The sequence below is a fragment of the Bos grunniens genome, chromosome 7 (genome assembly GCF_055505025.1).
Source record: "Bos grunniens cultivar Pamir isolate PY7600 chromosome 7, Bosgru_T2T1.0, whole genome shotgun sequence".
NCBI classification, from domain to species: Eukaryota; Metazoa; Chordata; class Mammalia; order Artiodactyla; family Bovidae; genus Bos; species Bos grunniens.
The window spans coordinates 37,469,113-37,487,166 of record NC_141171.1 but is presented as its reverse complement, the minus strand read 5'-3'; the positions used below and the strand labels follow the sequence as shown (position 1 = coordinate 37,487,166).

General features: G+C 44.8%; 1 protein-coding gene across 3 annotated transcripts in view; it reads right to left on the bottom strand.

The window, feature by feature from the left end:
• Positions 1-3,513: 3,513 nt before the first annotated feature.
• SEMA6A (semaphorin 6A) overlaps positions 3,514-18,054 on the bottom strand; it is a 131,933-nt gene continuing 117,392 nt past the window's right edge. For all 3 annotated transcript variants that reach the window (XM_086410781.1, XM_086410782.1, XM_086410784.1), the window contains one exon: positions 3,514-7,787. In XM_086410781.1, the coding sequence (XP_086266907.1) occupies positions 6,583-7,787 (1,205 nt within the window). In that variant the 3' untranslated portion in view covers positions 3,514-6,582. The remainder of the gene's footprint in view (positions 7,788-18,054) is intronic.

Below are 18,054 nucleotides of genomic sequence, written 5' to 3'. Positions count from 1 at the left end.
GGGGGGAAAAGCCTTGTCACAGCAGCTGTGTGCACATGTGTGCAGGGATGTGTTTACCGAGGGGGTTGGGGAACTCCCCACCACTCAGCTGCCTCTCTGGATTGGCTCAGATTTCATTTCCATTTGCCAGAGGGACATCTGCACGTTTTTCTGCCCAGTCATATCTAATGTGCATCAGTTCAGCCCTAACCCTCTGTTGAGGTTAACCACCCCCACCTCCAGGCATCCCCTAGGGGTTAGAGCTGAGGATACACAATAGTCTAAATGGAATATTGAAGATCCCCATCTGTCTGGCAGGCCCGATCAATAATTGTGAGCCTTCCTTCCCAATTCTGTACAAGAGACACGTCACCACCTGGGTTTAAGATGGGCGTGAGATGCAGGTTTCTAAGGGTTACTGAGTCCAAACACCCAGCTGTCACAGTGTTCAGCCTGGACAAGGATTAAGCTCTTGATTGTGCTATTTTGTTACTAAAGGGTTCTTTGAAATCTCCCTCACCCCTTTCCCTAATGCAAAATATCCCAGGGTCCTGAAACTGTAGGTGCCCTTCTGACAACTTCTATTTCACTTACTGAATGACTTTTCTGGAAAGAGCTTTTGTTCTGGCAGTCAAACCTAGGCCCTGGAATTCTGTGAGTCTTGTATGTCTTCTGCCAACTTACAAGACTGAACAATGAGACAAGTTTGTGCTTGCTTGACATTGTACTTAAGGGAAGCAGGCAGGTCTAAGACACCAACTCTGGCCCCATGAAATACCTAGCCTGGCCCCATGAAATACTTGGCCTGTATTGGGACAGCCACTCCTGGGAGCTGGCTGTCTAAAAACTTTTGGCAGAAGCCACCAACCCTATAACAGGCAAGCAAGGAAACATAATTAAAAAGCTGGGTTACCTGATGCACATCTCAGGTCTGAGCAGGGACATCCCCAGGGCCTAAAATGCAGCTAAAATATAGGCTGCATCTGGTCAGCCTTGGTCACCTCTTCACCACCAGAACAAAGCCAACTTCAGTGAAAGTCACCATCTCAAGTTTCAGGTTGCACAGTAGGCAGGACCTGTCTACCTACTTGTCAGTGTGGTCTGAACCTCAGCCTTTCCCTTTGCCTCAACCTGGATGAAGGAATTTGGGATGCTCAGCTGGGGAAGAGTGAGGTATGTCCAAATGACTTCCAGAAGGATGGCTGAGTAATTTGGAGATGCAGTTTGGGAGTAGTAGGTGTCATGTCTTTTAAGCTAGTATTACTCTAATGATGAAGGTGAAAGAGGAGAGTGAAAAAACTGGCTTAAAATTCAACATTCAGAAAACTAATATCATGGCATCTGGTCCCATCACTTCATGGCAAATAGAAGGGGAAAAAAGGGAAACGGTGGCAGATTTTATTTTCTTAGGTTCCAAAATCACTGTGGATGGTGACTAAGCCATGAAATTAAAAGACTATGACCAACCTAGACAGCATACTAAAAAGCAGAGACATTGCCAACAAAGGTCTCTCTAGTCAAAGCTAAGGTTTTTCCAGTAGTCATGTATAGATGTGAGAGTTGGACCATAAAGAAAGCTGAGCACTGAAAAATTGATCCTTTTGAACTGTGGTGTTGGAGAAGACTCTAGAGAGTCCCGTGGACTGCAAGGAGATCCAACCAGTCCATCCTAAAGGAAATCAGTCCTGAATATTCATTGGAAGGACTGATGCTGAAGCTGAAACTCCAATAGTTTGACCACCTGATGCGAAGAACTGACTCATTGGAAAAGACCATGATGCTGGGAAAGATTGAAGGTGGGAGAAGGGGATGACAGAGGATGAGATGGTTGGGTGACATCACCAACTCGATGGACATGAGTTTGAGTAAGCTCCGGGAGTTCGTAATGGACAGGGAAGCCTGGCGTGCTGCAGTTCATGGGGTTGCAAATAGTTGGACATGACTGAGTGGCTGAACTGAACTGAATAGTAAAAGGCAATAAATTTGTGCTTGGTAGAGTGTTCTACCACCAGCTTTAGATCATGGGCAAATCCTTTTACTCAGTGGGCTACAGCTTCCTCATTTTTTAAAACAGAAGGGTCAGACAAGCTGTTGGTCATTCTCTGCATTTGACATTTGGGTATAACTGGACAGGACAAACCTGTCAGTCACAGAAGGAGAAGGAAGCTCTTCTGACCAGCCAAGGAAAGAATGGTCACAGAGCTGAGTCAGTCCTGTTTCCAAAAGAATCCAAAACTGGATGTGGGGTTTTCATGCATTGCTCCTACCAACTTGGCATGCCGCTTGGCACACCGCCCGACAGTCAGCAGCCTCTTCCTGAACCAGTCCATTTTGCACATTACTGCCAGGTAGCTTTCTAAACACAAACACATGTGTGTGCAGCTTCACAGACTTCTAATGCGCTCCACTGCCCATCAGCTAGAATCCTGCCCCTGGTACACAGGCCTCTCCTGGTCTGACCCCTTTTCCCAGCCCTGCTCTGGCCAGGCTCTTTCACAGATCCCGCTCAAGGTTCACTAAACTTTCTGTGTTGCAGTCACAGCGGCCTTGGCACCTTTGTACAAGTTAGCCCTTCCGTCTGGGTCAGACGTCCAGAGAACTGATTCTATAAGGACCAGCTCATATGCAGAGCCCCAGATCTCTGGGCCTTGCCCTCAGCACTTTGTTCCCATCTCCCAGTCTTAGAGGCCATGTCCACCCCTCCTTATAAATGAGGAGGCAGAGACTATATTCTAGTCAACTTTGCGCCTGATAGCACTTGGCCCTGTGGGTGGGATTCAAGTAAAACAATTGGAAATAACTTAGCAAAAGGTGACCAGACCACTGAGGGGTGTAAACTGAGGTCCAACCACAGCTTTTCACACTCAAACTGACCCAAAACACTTGAAAAAAATAATTTCAGAAGGTCAACAGTAAAATACTACAGCTGAAGACTTATTTAAATAACTGTTTTAAAAATACTCCACAAGGGGGAAAAAACGTGATCTAGGCATTTCAAAATGCTACCCTGCAAAATAAAAACCAAGTGCTGTACTGCAATATACCTCCAACCGTGTCTTCTGGCTTATAAGAGAGATGCTAACAAGGAGCAAAATCTGGCACCCTCTACCTTATTAATATGTAAAAAGGCTGAAGTCACATCTGTGCAAAGATCTATTTTTAGTGGACCTTACATACTAAAATCCTAGCCTTGATCTCTTAAACTATCAAGCCTACCATAAATGTTTGATGATGAACAAGCCCATAAAAAGAAAATGCATAAAATGAATCGAGGGAGTCAACGTGTGCTCTGCCTTTTAATTACTGGTGGCTTCTGCTCCAATCCTGCTCCGGGCTGGGTGCAGGCAGAGAAAACACATCAATAATTTGGGGAGCAGGGTGTGGGTACTGCAAACAAATGGGCCTAACTACATTGTGATTTATGCTTCGGAAGCCAAATAGAGATGGAAAGAGACGCATCCGAGCCCAAAAGGGGAGGGGTGAGAATGGAGGAAATTACGAGATAAACGAAAGCATTCAGGACACAAAAGAGAATGCAGAACAGTCTTGTTTTATTACTTTTAAGTAATAAAGAGCCTTTTCCTTGCCTTTTTGTCTTTTTTCCCTTTTTTTCTCTTCTTTTTTTTACTTTTTTACAACATACATTAAGTCATGAATCAGATGTTAGGGGATGTGGAGATGGAAGGAAAATTGGTGACATCACAATATTTGTACAACTTTACAACAAATATAAATCTGAGTTGGTTGCATCTACCAGTGTCTAGCAAGGGTGGAGAGCAAAGGCACACTCAGGTTTAGGGACCCTCCCCCCACACGCTGTGGGGGACAAAAGAAAACGGGAAAAATACTTCAGTGCAGAAGACCACCTCAATACCTGTGGGCATCTTAGGGTTAACACCATGAGTGATGGGTTGTGGGAGGCAGGGAGGGGTGGAGGCAGACACGGGTCTCTGTAACACAGCTGAGGCATTGATGCCCGCACATGGGGACCAGAGAGAGTAGGTGGGTGCTGCACCTCATTTCCGGTGGGAGTGAAGCTTGGGGAAGAAGGCAGCAGGGTGATTATACCCATCATCTTCCTAAGTTCCCCATTTCTAAAGAAAATAGACGGAAAGAGACACTATCTCTCTTTGCAGCGAAGTTTCATGGTTTCAGGGCACAGAGTTCACAGGATGTGAATATGGATTCCATTAACAAAACAAAAGCATAACAACACAACAAAAACCTGTCCCCAAGGAGAGCAAAACTGAAGGGGTGTCTGCAATAAGAAGGTCGTGCATGAGTTCTGGCTGCACACCCGGGTCTCACTCTGATTATGGAGGTACCACTCTTCACTAGCCAATTCAAAGTTATCCCCGATCGTCTTTTTCAGAAGTTTCCTTTTTAAGACAAAACTAAACCCAGAGATTGAACTGGAAATGAAAACGAGACAAAGAGGCCACTAGGTGTACTGTTTAGCGGTTTAAAAAAAACAATAACAACCAACAACAATGCTCACAGTTTACAATATGTTGACAGTTCTTTGCAATAGAGTAAGTAAACAAAAGTCCCTTGTGTGTGCTTGAGCTAATGAAAACCAAGGGGAAAAACACACACCCCACCCCCTCCCCCTACAAACAACAGCCACAAAAGGATAGTGAAATAAAAAAAACTAAAAACCTTTTGCCCCAGTCAACGTTTTTGCAGCATCCATTGTGGTTGGCCTTGTACTTGGAGTTACTCATTAATCACAGCAGGGACCAGCCTGCCTGCATCTATTTCCATGTTATTTCTTTGTGTGCATTGCACGTGTGTGCCTAGCACATGGCTTGGAGACTTCTCCCAGGTGCCTGCCCAACCTTACACAGCGTGTTCTCCTGGCAGTGGACACAGCAGAAATGAGGACTGGGACATTAGTCCCTTTTCTGCTGGCTGATGAGGACATCATCATGTTGAAATGATCTGAGAATACAAGGGAAGCAGGGAGCTCTGGAGGAAGAAAGAGGATTTGCCACCCACAACACTGGGATCCATGCTTGGCAGAATGGCCAAAGGGTGGTTGGGGTTGGCACCACTAGATGGAAGTGTGAATCGGGCTGTGGTACCACCCGGCTCCCCTATAACCATCACTACTGCATCCTCCTTCCCTCAGCTGGATGCTAATCTTCCAGAGGACTGCAGTGGGGGTGGGAGGAGGGAGGATCAAATAAATATCTGCATTTATTTCAAAAGAGGGAAAAGATTATCATAATGACAGTTTACAAGTGTACACAACTCAGGGTGTAAGGCACAAATTTACATGTGGAAAACAGGCTATTCACAGATGTAACCCCACGAAAAACCTGTGTGATCAAACCATTAATTTATGCAAGGTAGCAGCCAGCATATTAATTAGTTCACACCAGTGGTAGATTTTGTTTGCTGTCTCACATGCAAGGTAAAATGAGATGGTGTTTCACAAGCTGGTGCCTTCACAGAAAGTAGGAACCCCTGACAAAGCTATGTTGGCAGCAATGGGACATGAAGTGCCATTCTCAAAGTTCCTCTCCTGGTTGCTTTAAGTTAGGATCTGGAAGGACTTTTAAACAAATTATTCTTTTGCATGTTATAGGCCAGGGACCTGACCAGAAAATTAAGCTGGTAGATTTAAATAAATATTCCCCTCTTAAGTGTTTTTTCTTTAGCTAGAGATCAGACAGTCCAAACACAAAGCTCAGAATTCCAGCTCCGACTTATTTACTCAGTGAATTTATTGTAAAAATAAAGAAACTCAATTATTCCAGTTAATGGATTTCACGTTAAATAGTTTTAACTATCAAGGGGGCTTTCTGAAGAGCTGTTCAGAGGATGGTATGTGGAAGAGTCCTTTCCTTAAGGAAAAAAAAAAATGTGAACAATAAATAAAGAGTTACTTGCGTTAACGGTCACGTTATTTCATTAAAAGAGAGGAGCAGAAATCTATGACATAGTTGCCCAGCATGGCATTCATCTGTTATAACAGAAAGCTGTAACTGGTGGGCATTTCACAGTATCTGCGCATAGTAAACTTCTGCCATTGTTAAAGTCTGAGTTAGAATTATCAATGAATTCTTTTTTTTTTGTCTTTTTAATTCTCATTTTTAAAAAATGTGTTTTGCAGGTGGGAGCGCTAGCCCAGTTGGGCAGCGCCCCGTGCAGTCATGGACACGATGTTGCCGTTGCTATCCACGTGTGTGTGTGTGTGTGTGTGTGTGTGTGTGTGCGCGCGCGCACGCACGCGCGAGGGCGTGCAGACGCACACGGTAGGCGTGGGTGGAGGGGTGGGTATGTGTGCTTTTGGCTCATGTTTGTGATGCTGATTGAAGTCTTTCGTGAGTCCAGCCTGTTGCAGGGCGTGGGGGAAGAGTGAAGGAAGAAAAATGGAGGTGAGTCCTTCGTCGTGAACCTTCACCGAACCGCACGGCCCAATTGTCGACAGTCCCTTCGCCCCCACTGCGTCCCAGGGAGGGACTCAGAGTCCCGGGCGCCGCCGCGGCCGTCTTGGTCGGGTGGGTACTCAGCCATGGAGAACCTTGCCGAGCTGAGCGGGCGGGCGCCTCGCCTTTTCCTGCTGGTTCGACACCTGCCCCCTCCCCACCCCGGGGATTATGTACACGCGTCGTTGGGCTTCATGGATGTGGAAAGAGGGGCAAAGGAGGGTTTGGGGGGCACGTCCGGCTTTAGCGAGGGCGTGCGCTTCAGCCCTGCCCGGGTCAGTGAGTTGTAGGCGCTGTTGAGGCTGGGCTGCCTCGACACAGTCACGGCCTGGCCTGAGGGCTGCGGCGAGCTGTGCGCCTGGATGGAGTCCACCCTCTGTGGGGCAGGGGGCGGGTTGTCTCCCCGGCCAAAGCTCTGGTTCCTGGAGAGGTGGGAGGAATTGGAGGAGTTAGTATTGTTTCTTTTGAGGGTGGCGGCCTGATGGCTTCTGGTGAGCGAGTTCGTGGGGTAGCTCCTCTTATAGTCCAGCCCGTAGGACGAGGAGGGGCGCATCTCCAGCCGCTTGCTCAGGCCGTTCTGCGACAGGGAGGCTCCGGGAGGGCCCAGGGAGGCCTCCCGCTGGGGGACTTTGGGGGGCAGGCTGTCCAGGTTCTCCACCAGGTTCACCCCATGGTTGGGACTCTTGCTGCTGAGATGTTCCTTGATGGTCTTATACTCCAGGGTGGCCGCCTGGTCCTCCAGAGCCATCTGTGCCACCTCGCTCATTTTGGGCTGGTCCACGTACTCGTGCTGGTAGCCCTGCCGCGTGGTGGGCAGCACGACCACGCTGGGGATGTGGCTGGGGGAGGCCCGCAGGGGCAGGTCAGTGGGGATCACTGGGGAGCCCATGGGGGGCATGTCCTTGGTGCAGGCGTTGATGAGGTTCTGATTCCGTTCCCACTCGCGGCTGCCACGGCTGGGCTTGCGTTTCTGCTGCAGCGTTGGCGTGGACTCCGGGGTGGGCAGGGCGGCCAGGTCCAGGTGGTGCTGATCGGCCTTGATGAGCATCTTGGCGGTGTTGCTGGGAGTGGCGAGCTTGCCGTTGTGCATGAGTGGCGTGAGGATGGCCTCTGGCTTGGGGTCTTTGGACTGGGTGTCCCCGAAGAGGCCACTGAGCTTGGTGACGCTGCTCATGGAGCCGCGGCGCGAGTGGGTGAGCTCCTTCTCCTTGCGCTGCACGGAGGACACGTCTTTGCGCCGGTGATCGCAGACGCAGTAGACGATGATGCCCGAGAACACGGCCCCCATGACAAAAGCCAGAATGACCGCGATGGCCAGGAGGGTGACAGGAACGAGCTGGTCGTGGCCTTTGAGATAGCTCTCCCGAATCACTCCTGCAAAAGACATCGCATATGGTGTGAAGAAATGAGAGCAGACCCCGAGGCTTAATTTTGTTTGGCATTCACCCTGTTAATTAATAACAGTAATAAGTGACAATGGCACCTCTGCAGAACTTGTCTTTGAGGCTCCCTCTTGCCAAACATTAACTCATTAATCCTCCCCGCCCCACCCCCCAGGATGTAAACAGACTTCCCTTATTGTCTTCTTTGTGTTTTGGAAAGGTGCATTCCCCTCTTTTCAAGTATGGGCTCTAAGTTGGTTCAGTCCGTGGAATATGGCGGTTTTTTCCTTTCCAAAATCTAATCCTTTTTCCCTTTTCATCTTTTTTTCAATCTTCCCCATCATAAAAGTGCCAGTGAGGTATTCTGAGTCTGGGGAAATAGGCAATACTTTTATGCATGTTAAATGAACAAATGGCACACTGCTCCAGGCTTCCAGGGAGTTTGCTGATGACTTACTTCCTGGTGGGCCCCATGGCCTCTGTCTGGAGAACAGCTAGGTTAGCATTTCAAGCAACAGGGAGAAAGACAGTGGGTATCATTTATAATGAAAGAGAGTAGCTAAAGCCCATAGATTACAAATGTTTATGCTGATTTTGCATCACTTCTCCCAAAACAAAGAACCCATGTAAAAAAACTCAATTTTAGGTAAATAAGCTGAATATTTGAATGAAGCTCTTCCTCTACTTGAGCTGAAAGAATATTTCAAAGTAGAGACCATTTGGGGTCCTGTAGTGGGTTTGAGAAGTGTCAGGTCTCATTATTACAGCTAGAGTTTGCTGTCACGGTGAGATTCTTCAGCAGAGCTAATCTCTTCAATTTAATAAAAATTATGTGACTCTGCCTGTCAATAATCTTACACTACATTAACCAAGATGCTGTGTTTCTGAAGAAAGTGGCTTTCCCTGTTCCTGCTTAATCAGCCACCAAGCTGAGAGACTCTAATCAAATGCAAACACTGAAGCTTTTATTTTTTAATGCCAAGTGAGAATACACATCACAATTGTCAGATCTTAAGTGCTTGATGCAGTAGCTGAAAAAATAAAATCTCAAATACCTCAATTCCTGCCTCTGGAGAGTGAAAGAACATGAATACATTAGAGGCTCTAACATGGGCTGAGGAAATGTAAACATTGTTCCTATTATGGAAATGATAGTAAGACAGAAAATGTACCTTCTCTGGTCTCAGGAGACACATTTTTCATCAACTAAATCAACTCTTTCTGGAATATGTTTAATGTATTTTACTGGCAGATATCAGTAGTACAGAATGAGAATAAAATGAAATAAAAATCTCTACCCTTTCCCAAACCCACAACACACAACCCTTACACTTCTGTTGAAATGCTTTGTGTGTGACACCCGAGACCCTGAGGAAATGCAGCTTTGTCATGGGGTTTTTCTGTTACAATATTTTGATTGGTGAAGCAATGGTTTTAAAACTCAGAAAACTTAGCCTGGAGAAGAAAGCATTCTCTTTCTCTTTGTGTACTGTCCTCATCCCCTCAATTGTGACATCACAGTTGGTTGCTGTGGAAATGACTGTCCTGTGACAAAGGATTGCAACTGCAGGTGGGGAATAAATATTATAGAAACACCAAATATCTCTTGAGAAACAAAGATTCTGTGATTAAACAAATGCCCTTGGTGTTGAAGGGTAAGGGGGGAAACTCACCCAGGGAAAATACAATCAGACACTGACTAATTTCCAAATGTGACACTTGTCAAATATTTCACGATTTATCTTCATGAACTTTTAAAGGGTAGAAACTGAGAGGCAAAAAACCAGCAGGAAATTCAGCTAAAACTCACACCTTTTTAGGCTGTGGAGCTCCCCAAACAGTGGGGTGTCTTGCATCCAAATATGTTGTAATACCAAGTAACTGCGCTAATGAGAATTTCTTCCTTAAATTTGCATTTCCTTGTTATAGCAACCAATTTTCTTTCAACTTTGGTTTTGCATAGTGTTCTACTAAACATCATTTTTAACCACCTACATATGATGGCACAGAAATGTACACCTGTGAATAAAATGGGCTTAATTTCACTTATTGACTTGGTGATGTCAGTGGGGTGTAACACAGGCTAGGCCCCCCCAATACAGATATTAGGTAGATTGTTTCATAGCAGTGGGCATTTCTTGGGCCCCTTCTGGCAACTGTATTTATGGGGGCTCCCCAATAAATTCATATTTGTGATAGGTAGTGATCTACAATTGACTGTCAATTTACAATTTAAATTACCATCTAAGTTTAAGAGGATCATAGAAGAAGGCTAGAGCAATCCATTTGTTTCATTTATTGTTTAATTGGGAAAACTGCAAAATTTTAAAGTATATACATTGCTTCTTCTTAACTTTGCTTTTAGCTCCCAAATAGTCTTTCTTGTCTGAAGGTGCTTAACTATCCGAGTCTCTTGGACCCCATTTGCTCTTTCACTGGGAAAGACTCTTTTAGTGCATGACATTTGAGTTCAGGTTTTTGGTTGTTTAACAAATCAAGCAGGGTCTGACCTTTGAGAAAAATAGTCTCAGACAGCTTTCTTTGGCTCATTTTGTTATGTAAATAGTGTCTTTAAAAACCTTTCTGCATTTCTTGGGCTTTGAGATAGCTACCTTGAAACAGGTGGCTTCCCTCCTCTGCTTGTGCAAAATCAGAAACCCCATGTCCAAAGTTAGAAACAGATCAGAGATTAACTTGAAAGCAAAGTCAAGAAGATAAGACGTGAAAAGTTATTTTTGGAAGATGCCTTCCAAACTTAAAGCTTTCTGATTATATCATAAGAAAAGGGCAAAGCAGCATCTGTGGAAATGATTAAATCAGCTTTGTACAGATGGTCATTGTGAAGACTTGAACACACCAGACCTGTCAGTCAGGCTGAGGGTAGTGTAACACTAGAGATCTTGCTCCCACTTACTGCTGGGTGACCATTAAGCAAGTGACAATGTCTCTGGGACTCAGTTTTTTCCATCTGTAATGTGGGGTAAACACCCTTAATTTTAATGCCTTACTGCGTAGTTATAAGAATCAGTTGAAATAATGATTAAGAAAGAGCTTAAGTACAGCAGTTTGCTGGACACATCTAAAGATCAGAGGAAGCCACCAAAGAGAGATGGGGGGTTAGTAGCTCACGGAGGGCTTAAGAGTGACAGTCACAGCTTTGCCATTAGATTCTATTTGCTATGGGTCTCCCAGAGGAGGGGCAGACGTGTTCTTCCCAGCTCCAATCCTTGGGCTTTGCAAATGTTGCCAAAAGGTTGATATGTTGAGGCAACATCAGGGAACATGTACCTCTGTTTCAGGATTGCCTGTAGGCCCTGAATTTTGAAATAAGTGAAACAACAACAGTGGGAAATGTTGAGCAAAACACAGTGATTATGTTAATAGTTGGGCTTCCCAGGTGGCACTAGTGGTAAAGAACCTTCCTGCCAGTGCAGGAGATGTAAAGAGACGCAGGTTTGATCCCTGGGTTGAGAAGATCCCCTGGAGGAGGGCTTGGCAATCACTCCAGTATTCTTGCCTAGAGAATCCCTTGGACAGAAGAGCCTGGTGGGCTATAGTCCATGGGGTTGCAAAGAGTCTGACATTACTGAAATGACTTAGGACTCATGCATATTACTAGTTAGACTCCTGCTGCTGCTGCTGCTGCTAAGTCGCTTCAGTCGTGTCTGACTCTGTGCGACCCCATAGACGGCAGCCCACCAGGCTCCCCCGTCCCTGGGATTCTCCAGGCAAGAACACTGGAGTGGGTTGCCATTTCCTTCTCCAATGCATGAAAGTGTAAAGTTAAAGTGAAGTTGTTCAGTCATGTCCGACTCTTAGCGACCCCATGGACTGTAGCCCACCAGGCTCCTCCGTCCATGGGATTTTCCAGGCAAGAGTACTGGAGTGGGGTGCCATTGCCTTCTCCGAGTTAGATTCCTAGTGGGGTAATAATCCTATAATCAGCTCCTTGAGGGTAGGGCACATATTTTATATGTGTTTATAATCCTCACCATCCCCAGGGCTCTTGGTCGAGCACTTACTGAGTAATTATTAAATAAATGGGTTTGCAACACATTTAGAGACAGATTTTAAATAAACTTCTAAACTTGGTGGGTCATCTTTGAAGTGATTTGCTTCTGAAATCACAGAATATCCCCATATAACAGAATATAATCATACTAACAACCATTAGATGAAAGAAATCTATAAAGGTGCTCGATATGTATTCAAAATAATAATAGGATAAACTATTTTTAAAGTAAAAAGATATTTGTTCTGGGATAATTCCAAAAGAGAGGATAAAGGTAAATGGGTTATTTGTAACAACTGAGTGCTCCAGCGAAATCAGCTAATACAAAACCAATGCGTCTTTGCAAAGGGCTCAGGGTTAGGGTTGGAGGAACATCATTGCTTCAGGAGTGGCGCGGAAACCCTAGGCAAGTAGAAGGGCCTTTGTAGGGTGATGCCTTTTCCACCCTGGGCTGTTGGAATACCTTCCTCTACCGACCTCTGGGCCTTCTGCTCTCGCCAGTTGAAAATGGGGCATTAGTAATGAAAAGAGTATCTGAGAAACCCTTTGCATTGATTCATTAACCACCAGCTATTTCTCACTAGTCATGAGGTGCTAAATGGTTATTCTTTCCACCTTCCTATTGCAGGAAGCTAGACACACAATGGCCCAAAGATTTCTCTGAAATCATGCCTTAAATTGGCAGAACTGAGAAAGAATAGAATCTCCACTCTTTTTTTTTTCTGAGCTGAGAGAGTTTTCAGAGGCTGCTGGAAGGAGGTCTCAGAGGGGCAGTGTGAAGCTCTTTAGAGGCTGAAAAGATTATGAACAACCCCACCCTCCAGGCCCTACAATATGTAATTCACAATAAGAGCAGTTATAAATGGCAAAATAAGAGGAAACCCAACACAGTTCTGATTTTTCCTATGATGACGATGTCCATGCACTTTGAAATGTCAAACATCAAGTTCCTTATTTAAATAATGGTTTTTGGTAGCTCGAAGATTCTCTACCATTGCCTCTAGTCTGCACAGGATGCCCAGCGCCAGGCTTGGGAACAACATGCCTCAGAAAAGATACTCTCCTAACTCAGGGCTGGATTGTGATGTTGTTGGCGCCTTGACTGTCCTCTCCTGGACTAACAAGGTTTTGACCAAATGCACCTTGTGGCTGCCTTCAGCAAGCAATTACTGAGCATGGATGAAAGTCCCTTGGTGGGCTTTGGGGGGACAAAGATGAAGGAGGCACAAAGTCTGTGATCCAGTACGGGAGAAGATAGGTGTGTGCATATGAACTACATCCAAAGCCCAGAAGCATCATGAGATGATTGCTTCTACCTAATACGGATGGGCAAAGGCTTTATATAGGAGCTGGCGTTTGAGCTAAGACTTCAAGTGCATGGGATGTCAACCCAAGTGGAGAGAGCAACAAGAACCCAGGCATGGAAGGGAGGAAAGAGCAGGCTGTGTTCAGTGATGGCCAGTGGTCCAGGTGCCTTCTAGCCTCTTAGCTCTAGGCACCACCTCTCTGCTGCATTCTCATTGCTTCTGGGCTTTCACACAGGCTGCTCCCTCTGCCCAGAAAACCCCTGCTCACCTCCCAGCCTTCTGACCTCCTCCAGGTCTCAGCTGACCTGAAGAAACTGTCTCCAATTCCCTCAAGCCAGTTTAGCTCTTCCTTCTGTTAAGGGTTCCTGGACCTCTGCACCTCTCTCCCCTAAAGTCATCACTTATGATGCTCTGTTTTTTACACCTAAATTGCTCCAGACAGATCCAGGAAGGAGAGATTTTCTGCTCCGCTGCACCCCCAGGCATACAGGTGCTCAGTAAATAGCTGTTAAATAAATAGTAAATGAGTGCATGCCTGAATGAGTACTTGGAGGGGAAGATAGGAGTGAGAGCTGAACCCCATTTGGAAACAGGCTGTGAAAAGCCTTGAAAGTCTAAAAAAGATGTTTAGAAGACATGTCCATTTGGAAGGAAAATTACCGATTAATTTACCTGTGATTTCAAGGGTCTTCTTGCCTAAGAAAACTGACTTTCAGCTTATTCTGTTCCACACTGAATCCATTATTGAGAAACTACAGGCTTCCAAGAGTCAGTACCTTTGCATCAAAAGCACAGCCAGCCTACTTGAATTTATTATCACTGTTATTAAAATAAGACTCTGTCTTCAACTATACTTATCCCCTGCACCATACAGACATGGCTGGGAGATGTTACCTGTCCTATCAAAGAAATGAAGCCAAACAAAGAGAAATAAATTTACTTTCGCACCTGTTAAACTAAGTACCAAAGGAAAAGCCTTACCCATCCCCACTCCAGTTACCTTGCTAAGTACATGAGACCTTCTACTATCAGAACCTTGAAATGGTTAAGTGCACACTTTCCCCTCTCACCCCTGTTCACTGGACTGCCTGTTTCGGAGCTGCTGCGATATGATGGATGTGTCTGTCTCCACAGTGAAGTGATTAATAGGCATCTGTGTGAAGCGGACCCGCTGACCACAAAGACAACAAAGCCTCTCTGTGTCCTTTAGAGAAATATGCAGAGGCAAAAAGGAGGATGGACATTTCTTCCACCACTGAGCCAGAGCGGGGCTCGTGTTGGGCCTGAGAGCTAAGAAAGATGGCAAAATACCAAGAAAAGCTCCGGAGTGGGATCCCCTAAAAATAGACTCTTGCTTCTGCTTTATAGTAAGACAAGCCTGTAATTTCCTTGAAATCCTCATAACAACTTGGGTGAATGGAATCCAACAACCCAATTTTTCTTGTTTGAAAATCTTAAGTGCACCAAAATGCCAGCCTCAGAGTCCTGCAAGGCAGCATGAATGAATGAACGAGTCACGGGCCAAGCATCGCGGCCGCTAACCACAGAGGACCCGCTGTAATCCCTGCAAAGAGAGAAAAAAACAAATAGGGGAAAAACCTAACTGCAGATAATTTATTCTCAGAGCCACACCCCGGCCCATGGAGATGACCACACGGAAAGTGCAGGGGGAGCTCTCTGTGGTTATCTCGGCAGGAAGCAGCCTTCTCCTAGTCTTACACGGCATAATGCGAACCAGATGGCTTAGGAATAAACGGAACCACCAGCAGCCATGGAAATGGGCTCAGAGTTTACAACTCAAACTTTCCCTTTTTATTTTATTTTCAAATCGTTTTTTCCCCCCTGGCAGGCCAAAGATTAGGTACTGGAAGAGGCCATGGTCTGTCTTCCAGAGGTATCAAGTTAATGACTGACCACGCCACAGTAGAGACAGCTTCCTGGCTGTTTAATATCCTCCGTTCAGAGGCTATTTTAAAACTCCCATATTGAAATGATGCTGCCTGTGGTCGTCTGTGGATGAATCCACTTCCAGTCCTATCACCTCTGAAACTGATGCATTATTTGTTGTGGCGATGCCATCGCAGGAGGAAAAGGGAGGATGAGCATAAAGCTTCATTTTCCCCTCCGTGCCAGTGGGAGTGCTTGGTTGGCTCCTCCTCCTCGGCCCCACTATTTTAGACTCGGCCCTGCCCCTGGGAGGACTGCACCCAGAGCGGAGATGAGGTCTAGAATGGGGGTCATGATCAGATCATTTTTAAAAGCCATGCTTTGGAATGTTGACCTGTGGTTCCATGTGCTGAGACTCTCACTGTCTTTGTAAAGGTAATGACTATTTCAGATGGGCCAAGTTTTAAGCAGAATTTGCATGGTTTACTTTCCTTCTATTTGAGGTTTTCTTTCTTGGAAGACTAGAAACCCAACATCTAAAGTTTTGGAAACCAGACAAAGCATTTCTGTTTTCCAGCTTCCCGGTTCCATCTTTCTTTGCTCTCTTAAGAGACATCAAGGCTACAAAATAAGGAAGTAGATCGTCTTATAAAATTGTGGAATTTGGGTCATTCTTTGGAATTTTTTGCAGCACTCTGATTTTTTTTCTCTGCAATGCAAAGATAAAACAAATTTGAGGAAACAGGTTTGTTTAAATACTCTTAAACTTACTGTTAAGGAGACAGGTTTGTTTGAATACTCTTAAAACTTAAACTTACTGGGAATATAGTTCATGGAATCTGGGTTATAGATGATTTTGGGTATTATTGGTTAAGAATGTAAATCTTGAGATCATAAAGACCTGGGTATCAGTCTTGAATCTATAACTAACTAGTTGTGTTCCTGGGCAAGTCACTCAATCTCTCTAAGCCCCAGTAGTATTGACTCTGAGATGGGTGTTGTGGATGGATTAAATAGATTGAATAAACGAATTCATGTAAAGCATTTAGCACTGTGCAGGACACATTTAATGCTCAATTAATAATGTAAGGTGAGTGTTTCCAACTGACAAGTTACCTGCTTTCTGTGTGGTCCCAGATAAACTGTTTTGATGCAACACTTTGGGTTCAAGTGTGTTAACCAAGAATGGAGAAATAAGGATTTAAAAATATAACAGAATCTTGGAGAGAGACCTTAAATAAGATAGCCCATACAATTTGAAAAGTGTCCTAAATTAGGGTGACTCCGTATTAGTAACCTGTTGGAAATACAAATCCTTGGGTCCTACTAGAACTTTTGAATCAGAATCTCTGGAGATTGGGTTCAGAAATCTGTGTTTTAACAAGGCCTCCAGATGATTCATACATTCGCTAAAGCTTGAGAGGCACTGCCCTAAATGATAGGAATAATATTCCAGAGAACAACATCAAAGTGTTTCACTTTGAAATCCAACCCCAGACAGCACTGAGGCAATGTGTAGCCAGACTTGCTAAATTATTTGTAAAATAAAAAAAATAATAATGCAATCTTCCTTGATGTTCACGAAAGTATGAATCTTTAGTGGGTCTTGTGTATGACATTTTCTTGCAGTTGCCATATTCTGACAAAGGATACAAAATTGATGTGATTTTATTGGCGAGAACAATACATCCCTAACACTTCCCCTTGGTACCTGACAAAAGCTTGACGTATGGCCTAAAATGCTGTACCACTACTTCTGTAACAGAATCAACCCTTCTGCTGGAGCCAGAAGCTGCTGGCAAAATGCCCACTGTCTCTTTATTTGCCCCACTATAAAGTCGCAGGAATTTCTCATGCTCCCCATCTCTGTCCCAGGGGCCTTCAGTTAGTGGATGGTCCTAGAGAGCCCAGTCAGGACTGGGTCTCGGGGACAGAGGAAAGAGAAGCTTGGTAGGAGCTCACTACCAAATAGTTGCGTGGAGCATCCTCCCTTAAAGCTTGAATCCCATGTCACCTTGACATCTCCTCAAACAATGCACAGCCATCAAGGGACATCTGGTTCAGGGGATCTTTCCCCTTACCTCGCCACGATCAGACAAGAGAATAAAAAACCCAGGAAGATTCTTTTCCTTTCTTTTCTGGATAGAAGTAGGGGACCTGAGCTCATGTTCTGTTCCTCAAATGAAGGTCCTGCTTTACAACGTGTACTCAGCAGAGCTCGGTGGTTACACATCTGCTGAGGTGAACTGAATCTGCAAACCCATAGAATTATATAAGACATTTTAAGTTACATTAAATTTCTGCTGTGTGCTTTTAAATCACGGAGTGCAAGACCCGTCAGCACTTAGGGTATATTTATTACCTTAACAAATGTCAGATGATTGTGTCCAGTGTTATCTATTATTTATGAATAACAAAAGGCTGTAGGGCTGGAAATGACAGGCTCTAATATGTCCAAAAGGTTAGGCGTAACGCAGTGTGCTGCCCTGTAAATTTCTTGACATCATTTTCTCTCCTAATGAGCGCTGTCTGTGGTGATTGTACTGAACTTTCATTATCTCTATACAGTTCCTAATGGCTGCGCCTGCCTTCAGTGAAGAAATCTAATTGCAGATACATATTTGAAAAAGAGTGCATCTTTTTTAAAAACACAAATTTTAAAAATAATTGCAGTGGGAAATTCCTATTGTCACATTAAAAAGGAATCTCTTTACAAAGATAACACCCAACTATAGACTTACAAGAGCTTAAGAAATACTAATTAAGGATGACAAACCTTCATACCACCCGTAATTAGCTTTCTGACACCTATGAAGAGCCCGTGTTCTCTGTACGCAATATATGTGAATTTACCCAGCTGTGTTTCAGTGGTTGACTCTAGAGTCTTTCTGTGACTGAAGTGCTGGGAGACTGGTGTCTGATGGGGTTCTTGTGGGTCTGCTCAGGCCTGCAGCACAGTCACACGCTTGGCAGGACTTTACCTATTATGACTTGCATAGCCTGTGTCTCCCTGCAACCACCGAGTGGATACAGCGCTTCCATCCTCTTTCCTT